We start from the raw sequence: 25772 nt of genomic DNA, 5'->3' as shown, positions 1-25772 counted from the left end.
GAAATTCAACGGAGCTATACGTTGGTGAGATATCATTGTTTTCACGGTCCAGAAGTGCCACATTTTAGTTGCCATAAACTGAAAGTAACTTGTCACACGTGTGTCTGCGTTTAGAAAAAAAAAAAAAAAAAACAAAGTTACATAGCCCACAGGAAGGCTGCTTCAATGTAGTTCGACATGAGTAACGTTCCCTACTGCTGCCCGTTTTATGGGAAGGTACTGGTTTCCGATTCATTGACAGCACAAGGACACCTCACACGCCGTTATTTCCTACAGATAGCGCGACACGTGAGGTGCTGCACGCTCTTACCTTGGAAAGCATTCTCCTCAGTGTGGGCTTGGAGACGTGTGTCATAATCTCATCCAAGCAGTCCGTGCACGTCTTGCCCGATGCCGAAGAAAAAAGACGGTACTTAGTCTTGTTTGGCATCCTGGTTTCTGGTGGGGAAGTGAATAATCTGCAAGAGAACGAAACCACCTGTTAGTCACAGAACATTAGGTGGTACTTTACCCAGATTACTGGAGGGGAGTGGTGGGGCTGGGAACTGGCGTTTTGCATTAATTCCGATCTGAAATAGTTTCAGATGCAAAGAGGAAATGAGTGCAACTGGAAATCATTACTTTACTGAAGGGGGGCATGGTGGCGCAGCGGGTTTGGGTGGGTCCTGCTCTCCGGTGGGTCTGGGTTTCGAGTCCCGCTTGGGGTGCCTTGCGACGGACTGGCGTCCCATCCTGGGTGTGTCCCCTCCCCCTCGAGCCTTACGCCCTATGTTGCCGGGTTAGGCTCCGGCTCGCCGCGACCCCCGCTCGGGACAAGCGGCTTCGGCCAGCGTGCGTACTTTACTGAAGAAATGTCAGAAGACTGAAACTTGAAAGAAGCTGCTTTCATGCTTAGTCTAGGCCCGTGTGTCAAAGACCTTATACTCCGCAGTGCAATATATTTTCAACTCAAAGCACAGGTCACCTACACCCCGTGAATCCACACCTCAGCGCTGTTGGCCTTGGCCATAAACCTGTAACCAAACACCTTAGGCTATTTGAAGAGCACAATTTTACAACCAAATTCACAGATGATGTGATGTTTCCCCGTAAACATTTTAAGCAATCTTCCGCTTTCGATCTTACAGCGTGCAGATGAGAGAAACGAGATGTTTGTTTTGAAAGTTGGTACGGCTATCGTTAGCAGCCCCTTTCTGTCGCAATGTGTAAACACTCACCTGACACCACGGGACCAAAATCGTGCACTTCCTCAAGACATAACTCAGATCCGTCTAACAAGGTGGCAGATTTTAATATCTACGCTGTATGCTTCCTGCATGATTGCTTGTGCAGGAAGAGAGCGAGACGCTTGATGCCTTCAAGGGAGAAGGTGCGTTGTGGTTCTTGCGGCGAGGGAGCAACGAGCGCTCAAACAGGAGTGTTCGCGTCTCCTCTATTGTATCTCTTCTCCACCTCAGCTGCTTTGCCATAAAATGTTTACGCTTGAACACACACCCAAATTTGTCACTTGGTACACTGGGAGGCAGCCATCCATCTCGCCTTCTCTGCTCACCAAATCATTCTAAACTTGGGCAGCAGAAAACAAAAGCTTGTTAATTTTTTTTTGCGCACATAATCACCACGACTGGTGTACTTATTAAAAAAAATTCCTGCATGTTATTGTTATGATGATTTCCAAAATTTGCTGCACCAATAGCGGCGCAAGCTTTACTTAGTATGCCAGAATTGAACCGCCGATCACCGGTGGATCAGACGACGCACACCTTCAATACACGGCGCATCCGTCGGATACTGGCAAGCAGACAGAGCAGCCAACGTGAGAAACGTCCCTCTGTTTCACAGAGAATACAGCAATACCAGACATGCTCTGTGGCCTGTTCCCAGAGACCAGCTTCCAGGTTTCCATGACTACGGAAGACGGCTGCAAGGACCTTTACTATCACGACACAGGGTGACAGGTACTTCGGACTGCTTGCTGTGGTGGCCTGTAAAAGTGAGAAGGACAGCTCCACACCGGCTTCAAATGGGCCGGTAATTTAGCACAGATCATATGAGCCTAGAACCCCTCTCCGGAAACTGAGAATGCAGACTGTTAGTTCATATGTTTCCAAATGTCAAAGCCTCAAATGAACCTTTGAAATGAGACATCATAAATACATAACAATTAATGTAAATCATCATGTAACAACAGAGAAGCCTTTACTTAATATACAGCTTTAAAGTGCAGTGTTGTAATGAACACGGATTCGTAGATTGCGTAATAAAAGAATTAGCCTTCACAAGACACATGAAATTATAAAAGTTACAAAACTTTATTGAACACTAGATCAGCTGTCGATTTCACAACACATATAACCCGTATACAGAGAACCATTAAAGCAATACAAGCATCTAACATTTAGATCCAGTCCTTGTGCAAAACGGATCGTCGTCTTTCTTCAGTGGCCCAAGATTCGGCTGCAGAACTTGAGCACGTTTCTCCCCGGGTCTCTGACACTGGTACTGACAAAAAAATAGGCTGAGAAAACGGCAAAAGCCAGTAAGTAATTAAGCAGAGTTTCAATGGTCTGAGTATACTGAAACCTTATGCTGGCCATGAAAAATCACTTGTTTATTCATTATTATTAATAAGATATTGAATGTGCACATACAACAGGAAGAGAAATTCACACACACACACACACACCTGAAACCGCTTGTCCCGTACAGGGTCAGGGGGAGCCAGAGCCTAACCCGGCAACACAGGGCGAAAGGCTGAAGGGGGAGGGGACACACCCAGGATAGGACGCGAGTCCGTCGCGAGGCACCCCAAGCAGGTCTCGAACCCCAGACCCACCGGAGAGCAGGACCCGTTCCAATCCACTGCACCACCGCACCCCCTAGAGAAACTGCTGAGTATAAACAACAAAAAAAAAGAATTTGCAGAAATGGCCTGAGAAGAGCAGATTTCTGTTGTGACCTCTTTATGAAAAGTAATGTAAATAATTCTTGATGCTATATTCACACATTTTGACAGAAAACTGTGACTTGACCTTTAACATGAGGCGTAACAGGTTCACTCACGATCCAGAGTGTCACAGATGCCTGAGGTCAGGGCTGGGTCCTTTGGGCACAGTGGTAACTCTGCTTAAAACATCACCCTCATCACCTGGAGCAGTCCGTACCGGTCCGACAGGGGCTAGGTGAGGTCAAAAGGCAAAGTGCCCAAGAGACATAAGACAATCATGAGGCTCATATAATTTCAGGCTCTAAAAATTGTGGATAAATTCTGCTTAATAACTGAGGACCCGAAAATTTGTTTTTCTTAGAAATATTTTAAATAACAGCTGGAACAAACCTATGAACAAAATTAATTTCTGTGTGCATTGTATATCAAAGTATCATAATATACAGTACTATGTACAATAAATACTACCGCCTTTGGACCCAAAGGTTGCATGTTTGAATCCCACCTAGTGCTGTAGCATCCTTGAGCAAGGCACTTCACAAAATTGCTCCAGTAAAAATTACCCAACTGTATAAGTGGGTATAAAACTGTAAGAAGCTAAATTAATAAATGTAAATATCAGATTATGTCAGCACTTTGTATGCAGATTATATATACCTATAGTGCCCCATACTGGCTGCTATGATACAGCATGTTACTACTGTACTAGAATACAACCACATTATTATTATTATTGAGATGATGTTTTTCTCACAAGTGACTTACAATATTATGTTTGTATATTAAGATATTTACAGTTACTTATACTGATTTACCCATTTATACAACTGGATCATTTTTACTGCATCAGATTAGGGCAGGTTACTTGACCAATGACACTACAGCAGTGGCAGGAATTCAAACTCAGATCTTTTGAATGCAAAAATACAGCTGTAACCTCTACACCACCTGCTGACTCTACACTGTTTATACTTGTCCTCAATGTCAACACACTGGAGATCCTTCAAGATGCGTGAAGCAAACAAACCGAACTCACAGGCTTCCATTCCTGCAAGTAGGGGCAGTGGATCTTGCCATCAGCATCAGTTTTTTTGGGACCTCCTCCGATCATCATGTCGTTGCTGGGCTTCACATAACATATTGGAGGGTGGAGGGGATAGCTGTCCAAAATCCACAAACAGGGATGGTACATCCCTCTCCCTAAAGTACGGTACAAGTACGGTATATACATAAACCGGTAAACCTCAAAATTAGAGTTACAACTACTTTGTCTTTGAAAAATATGTTGAAAAAGAAATTAATGTATTGTTGCAGGCAAACTGATTAAAGGTCACCCTGCATGGCACACTGGAATCTTCCCTCTTAGGCTCATCAGGTTTTTGTTGGAACCATCGGTGAACACTGAAGGACAGCCACAGATAACCCAAATTTCAAATGCAAAATTCTACAGGTCAAGTTAAATAAAATAATATGAATCAGAAAGTGGCAGACATCTGTCTGATCACTTACCATATGCCTCCGTCACTCTAGTGCTGACAGAGTACGCCAAACGTTTCAGACACTATCAAATTCCTGCGCCTGTATTGCTGAACAAAAGAACATTTCTACAGTCATCTAAAATAATTGTTATAATTGCAGTAACTTAAAATATTTAAAAGTCACTCAAATTAAACTGAAAACAAAGGGATTGCGAGCTTAGAATGTCTTTTTTAACTAAGTGTTAACTGTATTGAATAAATAAAGTGGATCATTTGATTTGTAGCTCCCTAGAAAGGCTTTAGAAAACATGTTTCGTAAAATTACAAAATCCAACCACGTCACATGCGTATGGCTCTGAACCTTTATGTTCCTTATGTCTGGCCCATCTTGGTACTTTGATTTTCAAAAGTAAAGTAATTAAAAAGTGAACTTTGAACAGATGTTGCACGTTTGTGTTCACCTGAGAACTGGGAAAAGCAAAGTCACTGTGTGTATGTAGAGTATTAAAGAAAAACCACTCTTAGTGAAATATCTCAGATTTGTTAGTGAAATTCCATTTCACAGTAAATACATCCAAGTGTAACAGAATCTAGTAAATATACTGTACAATTGGCTGTAAACAGGAAAGTAGTTTAATAGGTTATGAACACATACATTTATACATTTTCCATTTATTCCATAAATAATTATATGCATGTGATGAGGTTTCTGTGCCAGTAAACCTGTGCAATGTTTTTAAAAGTTGTTTTCAGGTAAAAACAATAGCATCTGATTTTTTCTCAATTTAAAGACAAAAAGGCTGTCGCAGCATTTAGATGATGCTGTACTTGTTGTCAGGGTTTCAATGCTAGGTTTTCTCCGTTCCGCCTTGAGATTCATTACTTTGTCTTACTAGTGTAATTCTTCCTTAAATTGTTTCAAATTTTTTTTTTAATCCTGATATGTTCCGTGGATGTGTGTCGCTGGGGTTCAATTTGCATTACAGTGGGGAATAAAATGCTCAGTAACACGACCCTTTCAGAAGAGATTCAAGAAGTCACATGCTGAGATGGTTTATGGCCTTTGACACAGTCATCCATGAGATCTGTTGTTGCTCCTGACCTCCAGGTGGCGCTACGTTGCACTTGCTGTGACCTCATCTGCACAGCGGCCCTGCTCTTCACTTACATTTATTCATTTAGCTGAAGCTTTTCCCCCCAAAAGCAAATTAAAATGTTAAGGTACTTGCAATTACTTATCCATTTGTAGAGCTGGGTAATTTTACTGGAGCAATTTGCAGCAAGTACCTTGCTCAAGGTGGGAATCAAACCTGCAACCTTTGGGTCCACAATAACCAGTATGCTACCAAATAGTTTTCAGTAGCCTCCTCCAGGCTGGAGCTTCCCCAATGCTTCACTGATCCTCCACCCAACCCAACCCAACCCAACCCAGCCCAGCCCAACCCAGCCCAGCCAGCATCCCAATCCTCTGGAACAAGGCGATATCCCACAATTCAAGGGACAAGTAGTGTTAGAACTGCAGCTGCAGGTTTGAAACTCACCTACTGCCATAATGGCCTTGAGCAAGCAAGGTACTTACCTTACAATTGCTCCAGTAAAATGACCAAGCTGTACAAATCCTCAAATAATTGTAGAAAAATAAATAAATGAGAAAATAAATGTCAGGTCAATGTAGAACTAAGGATGCCCATGATTTACAGTGTATGCTATAGCTTTCAAATAAATGGTGTGCTAAATAAAATGTATAAATGTTAATATGGCAGAAACAAAAGAACCTCAGCTAAGTAAAGGTTATGTTTATTTTTCCTTTCACTAGGTTCTCTGTTCAGTTAGAAATAAAAACTAAAGACCTCTACAACATCACAGGCTATGATTCTTTTAAAAAAAAAAAAAAAAAAAAAGTCAGTGTTGGACATTTGACATAATTTCAAAATATGGTGTTTGAATAAGCTTCATGCAATGTACTCTATGCAGTAAAAATCTGTTGAGTAAGGGCTCAGGTGGGGCCCAGGTGTTGGGGGTTTAAAAAAAAAAAAAAAAAAAAAAAAATTACCATTTTGTTGTCACATATAAAAAGTGAGTAACTGCCACTTCGGTCTTAATAATGTTGGAAGATACATGTGCTGTGTATGAATCATTGTCACAATAACATGCAGACACATGTTCACAGACTCTACAGACTACGGGTCAAATTCCCCATTTCTTTATATTAAATATTGCATGAATACAGAAATTGCACATTTTCCCAACCTCACTCAGCTGCAGACTAAGCTAAACGGGTAAGATTTCAGAGGTGGTAAAACCAATTTTCAGCGCAAAGGGCAAAAACCCAGAATTCAGCACTTTGAGAAATAAGACACATTCAAGGGTAGGATTCTTTCCAGGGAACTGATTTAATCTTTCCCATACAAGGTTAAATTGTGCAGTGCTATATGCAGTACAAATTTAGTCATACCATATCATACCATACCATACCATAATTCCTGCACTTTAAATCACCTTGCGCTCTAATATAACAACACAGGTTCCTGAAGTGTACACAAGTACAGTTAAAAAAATAAAACACTCAGTATTGTACTGGCTCTGTAATGAGAAGAAAAAAAAATCTCAGTATCTACAAACCAAAGGACAAGTCACACCGTGGGATCAGTTCTTTCTCTTCTGCGTTTTGTGGTTTTAAGGAGCCAGATGCCAATGTACCCAACGCGATGATGTGTCTTCGAAGACCGGAAGTGTGGAGACGGGATGCCGAGGAGCGCGAGGTCTGTGGGTTCACACCTCTGAGACCTGCACTGGAGATGCAGTGTCACTGCCAGGTATGGACACGCTGCCAGCCTGGGCCTCAGCGAGGGAAACCGGGGCCACGCGCAGCCGGCTGGTGTAAAACGAGGTACGAAACCCATGCTCGTCACCCTGAAGCAGGGGGTGCGCTTCACTGGCATTCCTAAAACACGTGTTTAGCTTCCTGCGAAGCCCCCCTGAGCCCCCACCCAAGACCCCCTGCCCACCATCCTCCGCCAAAGCCAAGAATTGGCCCTAAAGCAGGTGTCCTCGAGAGGAGGCTCTGGCAAAGCTCCCAGGACGTCTTCCCCCAGGACGTCTTCTGCTTGCGCACAGCAGGAAACCAACGTGTTGAGAGAACAAGACTACGTTTCTCACTTTCCTGGATGGTTTAGCGAAATGCCCGCATATACAAACCGAGCGTTACAACACACACCCACCCACCCACCCTCCCCCACGAACCGTAGCAGCAGAAAGTTAAGAAGAACCCTAACCCCTCACAGCAGAAATAAAAAAAGGTGAACGTAATCTTGGCGTTGCACTGAGGAGGAGGTAAGATGCTTACACGTAGCACGTCTGGAGAGAGATTTAAAAAGGAAAACGAATCCAGATCCTGATTTCCACAGGTTACAGTACACTGCCACCCAGCGAAGGAGCTCGGTGAATAATTACCATACTGAAAGAGACACTTTAAGGACTAAAGCTACATTTAGACATGTGAGAACTATGCAGACACAGCAAGCTGAAAAAAAACAATGTTGAGTATATGGGGATTACTGTTAGGGTGGTACAGAGAAAACCACACACACACACCTGATTTATTTCTTCACTACTGTTACATGTAGGAAGCTACTGATTTTTTTTTTTCTTTTTTGCTTTTCATTAGGTTAGAATGTGTCTCTTATATTCATCTAGATTAAATCAGTACCCATACATGATTTTCTTTGCCTTACCGATGTGTACAAAAGAAAAAGAAAAAAAAAAAAAAAAAACTGCAGTATTCAGCTTTGAGCAATCTGGGGAGTTGGACTCATAGCATTAACATCAATTTTAAAAGTCAAAATAAATTTGTTACATAAGGCAAATCTTGAGTCAATTCCCATACGCAGCTGAAGGAAAAATGTGTGCTGTCACCAATTAGCAATAAATGCAGAAACCAAAAGGTGTCATCTTCATTGAAATACACTTGTCAGTCAGCTCAGACTTGTTTTTGTTTTGTTTTTGGCCAGTTGGAAAAGAAAAAAAAAAATCCCGACTGAACCACGGAGCTTCTTCGAACTGGTTGAGGGAAAAATCATTTCTACAGCGAATGGAAGACACATTGTGTTTCACAATCTCTGAAAGTGGGTGAGAATTACTCCTACCACGGATTCCTTAATTCCAGACCCACATTAGGGATTCCGAAAAGAGCGAAAAGTGACACAACTCACAAACGCAACTGCCGACTAGAGCTAAACTCGGACTCCAGCTTTGTTAAAAGATGCAAAATGAGGACTGAGGCCTGAGCTGCAATCGGTTATTTTGCAAGATAACCTGTCACATCATTCCTCCCATAAATCCTGATCTTTCACAGAACACACTGGTGACCGACATGTTAATAATTTAAAATACAGTCTCCAAGCAGCCACCAATTTCCAAAAACTATCCAGGAAATACATTATTTCCCATAGACTAAACTAAGTCACGCAGAAGGAAGGGATTAAAAACAATCCAAGAGATGAAACTGTCGCATCAGACGATGTCCCAATGTCCGTACGTCCCGGTTCTGTGCCGTTCCGTTCCCTAACATTACCGAGAAATAAAGCAGAAATTCTGAAGAATGAGAAAAACGAGCAGACGAGAAGATTTTAAAATAACGCTGAGAAATCCCACGCTTGAGGACGCCGCCGAAAAGAGGGCCGCGGGCCCGTCTTCCTAAAGGGCGTCTCTGCTCCTCCGCAAACGGCCAACGGCGCCGCTGACACACGCGTACAGCCTCGGGTGTTCTCCGGCCTCCCGCGGTGCGCAGACTCAAAATCGCGAGGCGCCGCATCATCCTCGTTCGCTCGCTTTCTCGCTCGTCCGCCGGCATCGGAGTCGCCGCTACGCGCCACGGCACGCCCGCGAGAAACGTGCTCCGCCGCACGTGGTGGGTGGGGTCACCAAGAGAAACTACTTTTCTGCTAAGAATAAACTACAAAGAACACCCAAGGGGGCCACCTGATTCCATTGAGCCCCTCCACCCTGTTTTTGACCGTTTCGAGGTGACGGTTGACTGTTTGCGGAGACTTGAGGCTGTCAGAGAGACCGCAGTGGCCCACGTCTCTCTAACGGAGTGCTGTGGGTGGGACAGACGTTCGCCAGTGTTGTGACTGCAATGTTATAAGTTATTGTCGTAGGCAAAAGCTCCCGAACTTGTCCAGAGATAGCGCCCTGGAAAGGAGTCACTAGTAGAGGTGCCAGACAGGACTCAAATGGGGGGAGGAGGGTATCTTGACAGAGCAAACCTCCCTCAATCCCCAGCCCCAACCCAAGGTCACTCAGGGTCACACCTTGCTTGTCTTGCACAGCTTTGTTGTTTTTTTTTTTTTGTCTTTTTTTTTTTTTTTTTTGTCCTTTTGCTTTCCGCCCTGAAAATCCTTCAAGTCCTTTCTGCTGCATGGCTTCAAAAATGTGCTCCGCTCCCCATCCTTTGAGCTGCGGGGTGAGAGAACAAGCAGAAGAGGAGTCTCATTAACACATGAAATGCTCACGTAAGTATGCGTGCTTGTCAAGCTGGGGGTTGGGCTCGGGGTGCGGGGGTGGAACGGCCCTCCGGTCAGGCTGGGGACTTAAAAAGATCACTTTGGAGACGGCTGAGGCTCAGGGCGGGGAGAGGTGAGGTGGCCTGGATGCTCCCCTCTGAGCCCCCTTGCTTTGATCCTAAGTGGGCAACCGTGCTCTGCCACGCCCAATCTGGAGCCCCACACTGAAGGAAGAGGAGGTGCACCAGTCTACCTCCTGGTGATATTAAGCTAAACGGTGCTCTTGCAGCATAGTAAATTATACACTATAACCAGAGGCAAAAGTGGCAACTGCAGACTGCTCACTCCAGCAGTGTGTGCACTACGGGCATGGACTACTCTACTCTACAAGAACCATCTGACACAAAATGTGTCAACTGTTGGCGATAAAATGCCCTGTTAGAGACACTTTGGGGCTACAAAGATCTACTCTACGTCAGACTCCTAATGTCTGGCAGAAAGCAGGGACAGAAGAAGGCCAGAGGCCCCACTCTTGTAGCAGGACATACCAGGGTCATGACACCACACAGCGGCAGTTGAGGCAGTCCTGGCCACTCTCATCCGGCGGGTTCAGCTTCCGTAGCTTGTGCTGCCGGATCTCACGGACGAGCGTGTAGAAGGCATCCTCCACTCCCTGCAAGACCGGGTGCGAGATCACTTAGTGCGGCAGTGCTCCAGAGCATCTGACCAGGTGCACCGCGCATCTCGCACACATTTCCAGCAACTGCACAAGACCTCTGCACCCCAACACATTTACCCGTTGACCTGCTATAACTCCTTTGTAGTTACTCAGGAAAATGAAAGGAGGGACTTTCTCAACTGAATTATGAATGATAAGGTAAAATTTTAGAACAAAACCCTTGTCCTGTACTTTCACACCATGATTCCGAAACAGGGGAAAGTAAGAGATCACTTATCTGCATTCAAGAACATTAGAACTGGTTGGAAAAGGTCTCATTTTTGTGATTCTTTCATCCACTGCAGATCGATTGGTGTGTTTCAGGGAGGAGAAGGGAATATGCCATGACACCACCTCAGGCAGCAGGCCTGGCTCGACTTATTAATCACATTTATGGCAGCAGCCCCCCCTTCCCAATCATGCGTCACCCAGTAGGACTATCATGGCCACATGGGCTGAGGAGCTCATTCTGTTCAGGGCTGTAAATCTGCAGAAGATGATCAATCTCCCTCCCCCTCCTAGATCAGGAAGGAGGACCATCTACGGGGAGGTGCCACCTGCCGAAGGCCCCGCAAGAGACCGAGATCGTGCCGATACGGGGAGAACAACGGCAGTGTCACTGGAGGCTGGAGCCGCTCCGAGATGAGACTTCACACGCAGACATTAAACCATAATTTGCCAAAGAGGCGTCTGCGAAGCAATTGGAAAGATGAGGATCCTTGACAGAGAGGACAAAGGGAAAAGGTGAACTCTTCAGCATTTAGAAGAGGCAGAGAAACAAGGGGACAGCGTCCCAGTGGAAGTACCTGGCGGGTCTTAGCGGAGGTCTCGATGAAGGGGATGCCGTAGCTGCGTGCCAGTTCCTGGGCCTGCCGCGTGTCCACTGTACGCGCTGGTAGGTCACACTTGTTTCCCACCAGTACCATGGGCACATCATCCGAGTCCTTCACTCGCTTGATCTGTTCCCTGAGCGCACACACACACACACACACACACACACACACACACACACACACGCATAAAACAGTGAGGGTGGTCTGGTATGCAATGGGGGCTGTAGGTTCCCTCTAGCTCTGGCTTCACCCATCTTCTACAAAACGTGGCTCTTTCCTCCCCCAAACATGGCCAGTGCCACAAAGACACAAGGGCGTACGGAAGAGTAGGAAGGGTGGACGGGAAGACCAAGAAGATCTCCTACTCGGCCACCATCTTTACACTCGAGAAAGACGCAACCTATAGTCCCCTCGCCCCCTACCAACAATATATTTGTTAAATTTCCAAGGAAGGAGAAAATGTGATGAAATTGGGGCCATTCATTCCACACCAACTCCTTTCACATCTCAAGACTTGTTCCCTTCAAGTTGGCGGCACATCTTACACCTCTGCTTACACTGCGCCTCTTCAGCGCTGGACAGAATGACTACGGGGGGGCGCGGAGCCCCGGTTCACGTAAAGAGACCGAGTGTAAGATGAAGCCTTAATGCCGTCGCTGGAGACCGAGGAAACGGTCGACTGTTCCACTGCGGTTCTGCAACATCTCCCGTCAGTTCGGTCTTACACTGTCGGAACCAGTCGTCTCGTGCTGCCTGCCTCCTGCGCTGCTCCTGAATGAATCTTAATACATTTACATAAAATAAATACAAACAGCGGCACGGAGGGGCGTTGTGCAAAAACAAGCGTTCTTCAAGAATTCCAAATAAGACGCAACGGACAATTCCTGCGTTTCATTTTTCAGAAAGTGAACCCATTAAACTGTGGAAACATTTCACAGCCAAGAACCATTTAATACCCTGCACTTATACCACCCCTGTGCATCTTCCTCTGCCCTCTACGTGTCCTTGAAAGCCCCCCCCCCCCGGCGGTTCGAGGCACAAATCAGGATCGATTTCATAGGCAGCGCTCTGCAGTCCCCAGCGGTGAAGGCCAAGCTTTCTTTAGCCCTGATAAAAGCTACAGTATTACATCACTGGGCAAAAGGGGGAAATCACACCACCTCTCTCTGGCCCCGCTGCCAAGAGTACTGTTCCGAAGTGGAGTAAAGGCCCTGTACAAGTTTTTACACTAAGAAGAGTCCACATCAACACTGCACCAGTACCTACAGTAAGTATAATCTCACACACACACACACACACACACACACACACACACACACATACACATTTTCTAAACCACTTGTCCCATATGGGGTCGCGGGGAACCGGAGCCTAACCCAGCAACTCAGGGCGTAAGGCCAGAGGGGGAGGGGATGCACCCAGGACGGGACGCTAGTCCATCGCAAGGCACCCCAAGCGGGACTCGAACCCCAGACCCACCAGAGAGCAGGACCCGGTCCAACCCACTGCGCCACCGCGCCCCCCTGTAGTATAATGACAATTAATCATTAAATAACTACACGAAAAGCACAGCTACCTGTACATTAACCGGTCGCCACTTTATTGATGGACTATTCAAAGACGCAACCAGACAGAGAGACACGCTACCTGTACTGGTGAATGTCCTCAAAGGACTTGGTGTTGTTGATGGCGAAGACGCAGAGGAAGCCCTCCCCTGTCCTCATGTACTGGTCCCGCATGGCGCTGTACTCCTCCTGACCCGCTGTGTCCAGAATGTCCAGTAGACACGTCTCCCCGTCAATCACCACCTGCTTCCTGTAGGAGTCCTGCGGAGCGGGGAGCAGCTTTACAATGATGCGTGATCCCGTCCGCTGCGGAGGGCAGCGCCTCAGAAAGCCTGCTCTGTGCGAGAGCCCCGAAAAAGAGTGGGCAAACTGCCTACGTGAACACTCCTTTCAAAGGGGCAAATAGCAAGGAGCATGGAGGAGACAGACGGACAGACGGACAGACGGACAGACGGACAGACGGACAGACGGACAGACGGACAGACGGACAGACGGACAGACGGACAGACGGACAGACGGACAGACGGACAGACGGACACTCTACCTCAATGGTGGGGTCGTACTCATCCACAAAGTGGTTCTGGATGAGCTGGATGGTGAGAGCGCTCTTGCCCACGCCTCCGGCCCCCACCACCACCAGCTTGTATTCCGTCATCTTGCCCGCTCTCGTTTGGACCCTGAGATGGAAGAGAAACCGTCGACTCAAGACGTTGTTTTCATTGGAGGATGTAAAAACACACTGTCACTCCAGTCTCGCTAGTTCCCTGCAGAGGATCGTTAAAAAAAACACCACTTAAAGTGGCCAGAGGTCCATGCTCCCAAAGATCCGACCACTGAATATTCACAGTTGGCGACAGTCGCACCTTTAGGTAATTTGAACGTTGCGCTCAAAGCTTCACCTACGTGGTCAGCGAGGCTGTCATTCTGTGTACGGAGAGCAGAAAGGAGTCACGTGAACGTGAGCGTTTCCTCTACCCTGCTGTGCCAAAATGTGCCGTTTCCTGGTTGGGGACCTTGCTGCCCCGGTCAGATCAGGGGTTGGGGTTCGGATGCATTGCAGACAGCCTGCCGCCAAGGGTTCTGCTGACGACCCGGCCGCACGTCACACAATCGGCGGAACGACGGCCTCCTTTCGCAGCGCTTCCTGGCCACGTCTCCAGCACCACCAGGGTTTTCTCACACGTTGCTGGGCTTTGGACAGGGCCGAATCCACACACCCTGCCTCCGAGGGCTATTCCCCCCCTGCTCGTCAGGATAGCTGTGGGCCACGGGGATGGGAGTCGGTCACCCTCATGTGCCTCATTAAATCAAGTAGCTGACTGGCAGCTACTGCACGTAGATGAGCTCATAGAAGGTTTACAGCAGCTTCATGCTGTAACAGTGATGTGGGAAAGGCTTGGTGATGTGTTCCCCTCTATACATTTATATTTATTTGTTTAGCTGACTCTTTTCTCCAAAGCGACTTCCAACGAACTCTATGTAGTGTTATCAGCCCCCACACGTTGTTCACCACGGTGACTTACACTGCTAGATACACTACTTACAATGGGTCACTCATCCATACATCAGTGGATGACACGCTCTCCGTGTCACTCACACACTACGGGGGAACCTTAAGAGCATGTCTTTGGACTGTGGGAGGAAACCAGAGCACCCGGAGGAAACCCACACAGACACGAGGAGAACATTCAAACTCCACACAGACTGAGCGGGGCTCGACCCCACATCCTCTCGCACCACCCAGCCGCTGTGAGACAGCAGCACTACTCGCTGTGCCACCCCAACATCTCAGGGTGTGGGTGTGTGTGTGTCTTGGGGCAGTCACTGCACTCACGCCCCTGCAGGACAAAGGTGCACTGGGGACAGTTAGAGTCTCCCTAGGAGATCCCGGAGATCGAATGTCACGCAGCCCAGTGGCCTAAAACAAGAGACACAGCGGAGCGAAACCATTTCAAAACTGACGAGTGGACTGAGCGCAAAAAAATGCCGTGTGCATCCGTTTGGGTTACAAACACAAGAAAAGCGTGCAAACCTCACGCATCCTGAGGTTAGGGTTTGAACCGTACGCCTGAACAAGAGACTCAGCAGCTGAGAGGCCCTTGGAAGAAGGTAACTTACAAATCACCCCCCCGCTATTCGGAAGGAGCCACGTTCAGTCTCTGAAAACCATCTTCTTCGGAGACAGGAGTCTTCTGGAACCCTGGAACATCGTGACCATTTCTCAGAGACTGACCACGCCTTTCTAGATAGAGTGAACTTCTCAACGAATGAGCGAGTGAGTGAGACTCATCTTTCATACACAGGGTCCCAATAACAGAAGCTCCTGCTTCCAGGAAGTGGCCCTTCCATCCTCTCTTCCTCAGGCTGCTTTGGTGCTTGAGCCTCCGACAGAAACCAGATGCCAGAGGCTATTTTCTCGAGCAGGAAAATGCTCTCAACGCATGGCCTACAAGAGGGAATGGGATGGTGGGGAAGGACCTGGCAAGTTCCGATCATAACCAGGTGCAGCACTGGGCACCCCCCCACGGACCCATTCCAGCCCGTTAAGAGGAAAAGTCATTAGGTATCGCAGGAGGGCCCATAAATGCGGGCTTTTTATTAAAGTGTTCATATGGTCGCCGGCAGGGGACGCGGTGCTGCGGCCACATCGCGAAGGGGCAGTAAAAACGGCAGAGAGCAGCGTCTCATGCGGGAATAACCATGGAGATGACATTAGCTACCTGAAGCAAAGACAGGTGAACGTTGGTGACCCGATAACATCCCAGTAACAGCTTCCGCAAACTCACCTCAGTGAGCTCAATTCCACATGTGCGTGCGTGCGTTACCCAGAAAAATAAACATCCAAATATGGGTTATCGGGTTTCCTCTCATATCACACGTTTCGTTTTTGAACCCTTGACAAACGATGTCACAGTGGGAGCCACAGGATGTTTTAGTTACACATCGTAAATAAACTCATGAAACCCGAAGCTGAGCAAACAAGCGGTCAGCACCGCGGGGACAGATCTGATGGTCACTCTCCTTGCACCCACCTGAGGTGCAGAGACCTCTGGGAGCAGTGAGTGAGGCTGGAGGTTGCGGGGTGGGTGGGTCCTGACAGGGTGGGGAGGGAGAAGCTTGTCTGCAGGCGATGGAGAATGTTGCATTTCAGACTAACATCGGTGGTCATTATGGGCCGAGCAGAAGAGGGTGTCTTCTATCCACAGAAAGCCAGTGTGAAACACCTCCGTGTACAAACACACACACACGTTGGCTGAAGCCACTTGTCTCGAACGGGGTTGCAGCGAACCGGAGCCTAACCCGGCAGCACAGGGCACAAGGTTGGAGGGGGAGAGGACGCACCCCAGGCGGGACGCCAGTCCGTCACAAGGCACCCCAAGTGGGACTCGAACCCCAGACCCGCCAGAGAGCGGGACCCGGCCAAACCCGGTGCCCCGCCGCGCCCCCGTCACCTCCACGCGTCCAGGTTTTACGTACATCTCCCGAGACACGTCTGTAGCTCAATGAAAGACCTCAGGTCTTACAGGAGGAAAAAGCAGATTTGATTTTGAACAAATGAATGTCAAAGTAATCTGCACACAGTCAATGGGTTCAATTAGTCCAACCTCATGTCTGACAGCACAGTTATCTGAACTCCTCCCATTGCTTCGGTACCTTAGAACGATTATGATCAAACAATATAAGACATGGACCGTGTTCCACCTTCAAATGTTCCTTGGCCGATTTTGACAAGCTCTGAGGAAAGTAGAGAAGACCCCACCCCCCCCAAAAAAAAAGAAAAAACACAATTAGAAGAGGAACACTGTGCAACAAGATTTTGAGGAACTCTGAGACAGTATGTTGAAAACAGTGTATTCTTCCTTTCCCGGTTGGTCATAAAATACTGCTCCTCCCAAGAACTGCCACGACAGGATGACGTAACCCTGATGATGCATGTCTCCACATACACACGCACACGCACACGCACGTCAGACACCTTGAAATTCCTTTGTCATTTTTGGTTTCTACGCCGGAGCTCCTGCTGGTCAATACAAACCTGCACCGTTGTAGACATCTTGCTGACTTTTGGGTCAAGTGTCATACATGCAGTGCCAGATGTTCATGAGCAGGTTTGGTCAAATTATGGCTGAGTGGTTGAAAGCTGCACCTCCTTTCCACCCAACCGCCCCCGCAGCTGCAGTAGACCTCCCAGGGTCCTCAGCCCAGATGAGGGCGTCTCCAACTTGTGAGCCAGCACTTGAGGCCTCCGTACCCAAAGACAATCCAAGCTCACCAGCTGCTGGGAAAACATGCTGGATTCCATCTCAAAGCCGAAGACGACCTACAAACACTGCCAGCGTAGAGAGTGTGTGCACCGTCTCTCAGAGCTCCACCACTTACCAACAGGAACGCGACCAAGCGAGCCACGCAATTCGTGCGACACGATAATACCGCGTGCACGTGGCCATCTGCGTGCGTGTGTATTTTAGAAGATTTATTCGGAGTGCGGATCAAAGGCAAGGGAGAAGCATTTTAACCAATGTGGCCAAACATCCCGTTTCCCCCAAACCCACTAAGATGAAAAAAAATCGTGCAACAAAACGCTTACAGAAGGACAGCCTGGACTCAGCAAGGTCACCGCTGAGCAGTGTACACCTCTATAAACCATACTATATAGTCACTGCCCCCCTCCACCCACCCACCCACCCACTCACTCACTCACTCCTATTGCAGCAGTTCAAGATGTCCCATCTCACAGACGTACACCAACTATCAAACCACAAACAGGTTTTTGGAGGCCTCCTTCCAAAGCCGTGTCCTGCGCTGCAGCTCGGCAGGGATGGCCTTTCGTTTACTGTCAAACGAAGGAAGGTTTGAAGCGACCCCTGCGGCTCTTCGCAAGGGACTGTGGGAGATTTACAGCCGGGGAATGAATCTAGTTTTATAGGCCACTGTGACATGTTTATGGTAATGTCTACAAATCAAAAATCCAGCCAATCAGCTGATACGACTGGGCGGGGCTGTCGGACCACCTGGCGAAAGCCAAAATGAGCGGACTGCTGTTGGGGCATCGAAGCAGTGCAAAACAGCGTGCCCAAATATCGCCCCCACCTCCCAGTTTCATCACACCCACCCATCAGTTCCAATACAATCCATAAGCACTTTCATTTGTCCACAGCGAACAAATCCACGTTTAACGACAGCAACTCGGAGACTAGGGATTAAAGCGGGACTATGGGGTGAAGGAAACCTGGGAAGATCTCGGCTCAGATGAAAGGAGCTCATCCTATCACACGGCATGCATTAAGGGGTGAGGCATCAATAATGGATACACCAGGCAAAAGCCACAAACAACTGACGATAAACACTTGAAAAAGTCCTCTCACTTGAGACCTTCTGTTTGCTCCAGAGATTAAAACAGTACAAAGAGCCATCGCCATACACAGAAGGTTCCGGAGTAACGACCGCCTTGATCCAGGAAATGCAACTGCTCTAGAGGCTGCCATATGAAAGGCGGTGTGGTTCGGTACAAATTAGTAGGAGGCGAGGTTTGCTTGTCGACTTGGACACCGTTCGGTCAGGTGTCCGTTCACCATTCGGTGTCTGAATTGACAAGTAAGCCCCGTCTTCTGCTGATTTCTACCGAACCTCATCAAACAGTCCTCATCAGAAGTGGGTATGAATCTAAAGCAGCACCACCCTACCAACGAGGTGAATAAACCCCCCCTCATAAGTGTGCGGCAGCAGAAGGAGGTGGGTCACGTCCCTGGATGGGCGCTGGATGCTGGGCACACCACTAACACATCACACCAAATCACTGCACTGGTCTGCTCCTGCGCTAAAGGAACAGGATAAATATAGCGAGCCATGTTGAGCAGGGGAAAATTAACAGGTCTTTTTGAAACCCAATCGCTCCTGCGATCCTTGGACCTGGAGGATAATCTTAGGTTACAGCAAGCAGAACACGGTGGACGCATTTTAGTGCTGCTCTCTCTCCTACTAGCAGGAAAATTGATTTAAAATGTTAATAAAAGATTATTTATTGGCGATGGAGAAGTTTAACTCTGGGGTATTTCCTATTCCAAGATATCGAGTCACACTTTTCAGTCCAACGAGTGTTTATCAAAAAGTGGACGGAACACGGCCATGAGGCGACACACTTGCACCCCCTCCCCAGTCTGTACTGTAACGGTCTAGGTGAGTATTGGATGGACAAAGCAGAGTAAAACCAGGAATCGGTTTACCTGTGGTCCCCCGACATGCATCCCTCCCCCATCTGTAGCAATACGCAACCAGATCAGTGTACTTGAATGTGCCAACTTTGGAGTTACATGATGCAACAGATGTTAAAGCGAAGCACGCGATATGGAGAGATGCAGCAGCTTAAAACCATTTTGGACTCAAAGATAAAGAATTTCCCCAGCGCTGAGATCCCCTCAACCTGAAGTTCTCCAAGCCTCACGTCATGGGTATTGTTTGGGGCAGTCTGCAATTTTCACTTTCACTATTCCTCGCCTCTTCCTGCTCCTCCATTGATCTCCTCAGCAAATCACATGCGAAAGAAGACTAATCACATGGTGCTGGATAAGTCCGGTACCAGGGATCATTTGCATGAAACATTTCAAATGCTGCGAGTTCCTCACCCATAGACAGAGCGTACTCAGATATCGGCCTCTTGGCACGGCGGGCGAGGATGCTCGTGGACCCTACCTGCTAGGACTCAAGTACGAAAGTCAAGTTCTCTTCAGTACGCTCGGCTGGAACGGTAACGCAGAAACTGCTCTCAGAAAAGTGGGCACGGGCACTTGGGTGTGAAAACAACGTAAGAAAGTGCAGATCACTGAAAATGCTTGCTTCATTTCAAGGGCACAGTTAAGGTGCTCATGGTCAAGCCATATGGAATAGACATACACGCATTAATTCATTACGGTGGATTAGGTCACAAGCTAAGAACCAAAGTTCCTCCTCCTGCTGGAAGGACAACCGCTTTCCAACAATTATCTATTTATTTAGTGGGCTCCATTAAATGAGGCTTACAGAGCTCAAGTAGGGCTCTGAGGTCATTGAAAGTATTGATTTTGGTTTTTTTTTTTTAAAGCATGAGTCCACTAACATGCCTATGAAATGGGGCTTCTTTCAATAACGAAGGAACAGTAGGAATCCAGCAGTTCTGCGCAATATTTTTGAAATAATATTAATAACCCTTCCTGTTGCATATTATCCAATGACATAGAAATGGCTTACAGTCACGAATACATAAATTTTGCTTTTATTATTTTTGATTAACCTCAAAAGTATCAACAAGAAGACACCGCTTTTTGAATTCAACTCAAGTCAAACATATACAAAAGACTATTGAAAATGTTATATTTTCTACTTACGTGTGTTCATTTCATTGCTTTTCTATAGCTTGATAGCACGCCACCTCACCTGGCGTTCCAGTCAGCAGTCTTGCACACCTCATCTATACCGTGTCAGCGCGAGAGAATCAACGGCACCGGCACCATAGCTATGCAACGAAACCATGGTCCTTGAAGGTTTGCTCCAGGAGGTTTCGATCCGAGCTGGACAGTGACCCACGCAATTCAACTTGAAGTTCTGATCGAACCCATTAAAGGCCCTTTCTGAGCTCTTTGCGGTCTAAGGGTTCAGCCCTACGCGATATTTGCCGGCACAAAATGGATTCTCCAGACTTCACCATCCTCAGAGACGCCTTCTCCAAGCGGAGGGATGACTTTACGAGCAGATCCGAGGCGGCCCTTCCCATTGCACATGTAGTCTTGTCTACACGACGCATCGGGTCAACCTGACGAGACGCAACGTCCACGTCCGTGCCACGTTGTGCAGTGAGAGCTGCGCCGGCAATTGCCAAACGGAAACAACCAAGAAGATTTCAAGATTAGCCAAAGGAGTAACAGAAAGTTGCCGTCATCACTTCTTGTCAAGCAAGACCATACAGGCACGACCGAGTTCAGGCAGGAAAGAGACAGCGCAGTACGAACCCTTAACGCAACATCCAGGGCGGTTAAGAAGGAAAGACGCGAAGAAGAGCAGGAACAGAACAGATTCGCCCCTAAAGCTGAGCCATTACAGGGTCTAATTGGTTAAAAGATCCATATTAGTGGAGCTGCAAGGCTGCAGCACAGATAATTGATTTTTAATGGAGTGATGATGGTAAGAGGAGTCTCCCCTGGGCTGCATGAAACATGAACGCTGAAAGCCAAGCACACAGATCCTTCAGCAGCAACACTCCCAGGCACCCCAACGGTCTGCGGGTGACTCTGACATCATCCCCCAGCATGACAACATCTTGACTGGGATGTGTCCCTAAAGGAGTTTTCAGAGAACAGCGAGCGAAAAGGCAGAACGTGTGTATGAATTCGCGCGTTTGCCAAGCAGACAATGAATACATACATACATACATACAAGATCGGTGAAGCGTGGGGCGTTCTTGATATGGGCTTCGGAAAACATCAAGCCTCATACATTTAAGTAAAATGAGAGAAAAAAAATTTTTTTATATATATATAATATATATATGATGTTTGCGTTGGATTTACAAACAGATTTTTCCCTCCTTTTTCTCAGCCATTTCAACACCTCCCTTTTTCTATACTCCTGGGACCAGCTTGGTTTCCACGGCTACAGACACTTTTAGAACGCCTTCCGAGAAGCCAAGGGGTTTGCTGGTTCCTCTGGGTGGGGCGACTCACGGTGGCACAAACAGTCTGCCTGGGAGCTGCAGGCAAGGCCCACGAGGATCTGTGGCGCGAGCTGCCTGGACTGGAACGACCCTCCACCCCCTGGCACCGGCACGTCTTCTAAGGTGGACCACCGACGGGGGACTTCAGATGAGACAGATGGGCAAAGGGGCATAACCCCCACCCCCACCAGCAACCTGCATTACACACAGCTGTGGCCTGAGCCTGCAGGGAAAGAGAACCCAGGGACACCGAATACCCAGTAACCTTTAAAGTGGCAATACCGCAATGGCCCTCTCCACCTCAGCCATGTGAGCTACTGCACACGCATGAAACATGTGGAGGGTCTACAGATCTGACTGAACAATATCTATTACGCTGGACAGAACCTGACGAATGTACACGAGACGTTTGTCCTCGGTGGGACTCGCTGTGTCATGGGATCACCCTGAGAGATTCCTGGGAGATCGCTGTACAGTGGCTGCTACACACCCCCCTCCCCCAACCCCCACCCCCGAATACTGTCACTGCCACCTCTGCCAAACACAGAACCTCATTGTCAAGGGGAATCAGACAGACTAAACACCCCCCCCTCCACAACCACCAACTCACAACACACCGTGTCCCTAACACACTCTGGTCAGGTCAAGTCAAGAAAGCTGTGTTTAGGGAGGTCAAAGGGACTGGATGTTCGCACAGGTAGACAAAAGGTCCAATAAGTAGGCCTGTCCACGGTTCCAACGGGTTGCGCCCCTAACTGAAGCAGCATTTACTCCGCACTGTTGTGTGTCAGATTTGTCATCAAACGTATGATTATGCCGCTGTCAAGCAACATCAGCACAAGGAGAAAAGAATTCCGGCTGGAAACACCATTTAGACCTCATGTGCACACTGGGAGCTGACGTTTTCGACTGCAAACAAATGGTTTAGAACGTGATATTTACCACTGTTGGAGTGGAACAGCGGGTGGCACTGCTGCCTCGTAGCCCCTGGGCTGTGGGTTTGAATCTTGCTCAGTCTATGTGGACTTTGCTGTTCTCCCTGTGTTCACGTGAGTTTCATCCAGATGCTCTGGTTTTCTCCCACAGCCTAAAGACGCTTTTTTGGTGGATTTGGGGACTCTACAGTGCCCTTGTGTGTGCGTGTGCGTGCGCGCGTGTGTGCATGCGTATGCTTGAATGAGTGTATAATTGCCCTGTGATGGACTGGTATCCCATTCAGAATGTACTCTGCCTGGAGCCCAATGTTTCTGGGATAGGTTCTGGACCACTGTGACCCTATTTTGAAAAAGTGGTTATTGATCATGAATAAACATATTTTGTCTTTCGGATTTAACATCTCAGGCTGCAGGCCATACAGCTGACGGACACCAGCGATACTCACAGGAGACACGAGTCACTATAACAGTAAGAGAAGCCATTGAGGAACAAAACCAGCTCATGGCAGCCCAATGTGGGCCCAACGTGGCAGTGACATGGACCCCAAAACACTGACCCACTGAGTGTCTGATGAGGGTGTGCATGCACGTGCGCGCAAATACTACACGATTTCTTCAGACACGAACAATATTGCTTTTACATTGATAAAGAAATCAGTTCAATATATCTAACATGAAACAGCTACAATTTATAGAGAATAAAAGAAGCTCATGAGTTTAAAATATATATATATATTTTTTTTTTACTTCAATTCTGTTCATGTAACTTTGTTAATTATACCCTTGGTGAGATGGATACTCTGTTACACTATAGAGCACAAACCACAAAAACTTTCACAACCCAAGTTTATGCCCTGAATAACATACCAGTTCTGTGCATGAGATGTTGACACTTGAGTGTCACTCACCACAGTGTTATTTACAGGAATCCTATTAATTCACTATTAATTAGTGAGATCAAAGATCGCCTATTATAATACCTCTTATTCCTATTACAATACCTCAGGGAAAAACCTTACAACAGAAGTTCAGAACTAGAGTTTATGGTTTGAAAATTTGGTGGTCATAAATGGAACGTAAGAGTCCAAGCAGTGGCCCAGGGAGCACTGGGTACCAATCGAACGCTGTTGAAACCCACAAATTTTCTGTGACAGTTTTTAAACATTTTCTGCAGGATAGACAATGTGCAGTAAATTCAGCTAAAACCACCGAAGACTGTATGTCCTGAGTTAAAACACCCAAGGTAATAATCACACTTCATTTCACTTTTAATGCACAGAATAATGGTTTCGACACACAGGACGCAGCTACTAGTGAAAATCAGAGATTTATACGGAAGGCAGTGAGACAATACAGACACAGGATGACACAATAATTATTATAAGAAATACGGGCACTAAGAGACGGACGTGAAATGTTGGATCAACAGATTATCTGTCCTGTGGCACCAAGGTGTGTTTCTTCAGCTCTTTATAGGGGATCCAGGGGGGCATACATATTTGAGGTTTTCATTTCTAACAGATGCACAAGCAGGACTGGCAGCAAAACAAAAGCGGGTGTGAAGTCTAGTACCAACGACCCAGATTTACATTTTTTCATTTAGCAGATGCTTTTCTCCAAAGCGACGTACAGCTCAGAGAAAATACAATTTGTACATTACATGAGGAGAAAGAGAAATACAGCTGGAGATGTGATTCTTAAGCATCTACTACTACTACTATGCAGTGTTACCAGCCCACACACCTTATTCACCAAGGTGACTTACACTGTTACAGACACTACTTACACTGGGCCACTCATCCATACATCAGTGGAACACACTCTGTCTGTGTCACTCGCACACTATGGGGGGGAACCTGAACAGCATACCTTTGGACTGTGGGCGGAAACCAGAGCACCCAGAGGAACCCCATGCAGACACGGGTGGAACATGCAAACTCCACACAGGAGACACACACACACACACACACACACACGCGCATGTAAATCACTGCCTAAGTAATGGGATGTGACTTTAACTGTATTGGCGGTATTAGTTTTACCTCGAAGGGGCGTCACCCGCTTGTTATCATGGGATCCACTGAGTAACACACAGTGTAAAAGGGGGTTACAGTGTAACACACAGTGTAACACAGGTGGTTACAGTGTGACACTTTGTATGTGTAGGTGGTAGAATGTAACACTCACACTCGGAGAACAAAACGCCGACAGCACGAGACGAGGCAGTGTTACACCATAACTGACACTTCTTCGATGTGTAACGGTTTCTGTGCTGTGGCGGTGCTGCTGTGTCCGTGTTAAAGGAACAGGTGGCGGTTCTGTGGCGGTGGTGTGCAGCTCTTCAGCCAACCAACGTGTCCTTGTTTACCTTCTTCTCAGGAGACACGAAGAGCGAGGACTTAAGTGCCTCCATTCGAGTGAAAAGCGCGGACTCTTTTTGGAGGAACTGGAGTGATCGGGGCTGCGCTTCCACACACGAAATATTTACACAAAAGGTAAATATTGACAGTGACAGAATACAGAGAGAAGAGCAGAGAAGGGGGTCTTTCGAGCGAAAAAAAGGTCGGGGGGGGGGACTGTTCGCGCCACGGAAAGAAAAGCTGTGACATCATGACATAATGAGCGAGGCTGTGATTCATCATTCTGGCACACTGATTCTCCCATACATGCGGAGGACGTACGACTGAAGGCAGGGTAAATGACCAGAGTAAATTCACCATACTCACAGGGAATCTCTCGCGGTGACCCGGTGCGTAGTCCGGCGGTATAATCGGACAGTAAAAATCCAGCGTTACGAATGACTCTGTCTGTGTCGATCCTCTCCTTCCTTCTCGCTCCCGTTCCTCCGACTCGAGCCCCCGGTTCCGCCCCGATCTCTTCCCGGCTCCGGGCTCTTTGATCGGTTAACCGTCCGCGGGGTGGGGAGCCACCGAACAATGTGCGAGAGAAAGGAAGACAGAAGGGAAAAGGCAGAAGGGAGCGCGCCGCAGCCCACGCCCACCACGCACCCACCCTGCGCCGCACACCCGCTGCGCTCCTGACGCCCCCGGCGCGCCCACGGCGGCGCTCATTGGACGACTCGCGTACGAAATAAGGGCGGCACTTTTTA

At 47.5% G+C, this 25772-nt stretch overlaps 1 protein-coding gene across 1 annotated transcript; it reads right to left on the bottom strand.

The window, feature by feature from the left end:
• Nucleotides 1-7663: 7663 nt before the first annotated feature.
• Nucleotides 7664-25663, bottom strand: hrasa (HRas proto-oncogene, GTPase a). The gene is made up of 6 exons (XM_018765669.2): nt 25390-25663; nt 13590-13722; nt 13128-13306; nt 11454-11613; nt 10478-10602; nt 7664-9882 (listed from the first exon to the last, which is right to left on the bottom strand). Exons 2-5 carry the CDS (start codon nt 13698-13700, stop codon nt 10483-10485), a joined length of 570 nt encoding a protein of 189 aa, XP_018621185.1. The 5' UTR covers nt 13701-13722; nt 25390-25663; the 3' UTR covers nt 7664-9882; nt 10478-10482.
• Nucleotides 25664-25772: the final 109 nt, after the last annotated feature.

Source organism: Scleropages formosus, chromosome 5 (assembly GCF_900964775.1).
Source record: "Scleropages formosus chromosome 5, fSclFor1.1, whole genome shotgun sequence".
In the NCBI taxonomy this organism is placed as follows: domain Eukaryota; kingdom Metazoa; phylum Chordata; class Actinopteri; order Osteoglossiformes; family Osteoglossidae; genus Scleropages; species Scleropages formosus.
This window is presented reverse-complemented; position numbering and strand designations above follow the sequence as displayed.

What these genes read in the sequence shown, in the direction of transcription:
- hrasa (XM_018765669.2), bottom strand. Translation starts at nt 13,700, where the DNA reads ATGACGGAATACAAGCTGGTGGTGGTGGGGGCCGGAGGCGTGGGCAAG. An exon ending in AGTACGACCCCACCATTGAG is followed by an intron (nt 13,307 to 13,589) that starts GTAGAGTGTCCG and finishes CCCGCTCCGCAG; the next exon opens with GACTCCTACAGGAAGCAGGT. An exon ending in GAGGACATTCACCAGTACAG is followed by an intron (nt 11,614 to 13,127) that starts GTAGCGTGTCTC and finishes GTGTGCGCTCAG; the next exon opens with GGAACAGATCAAGCGAGTGA.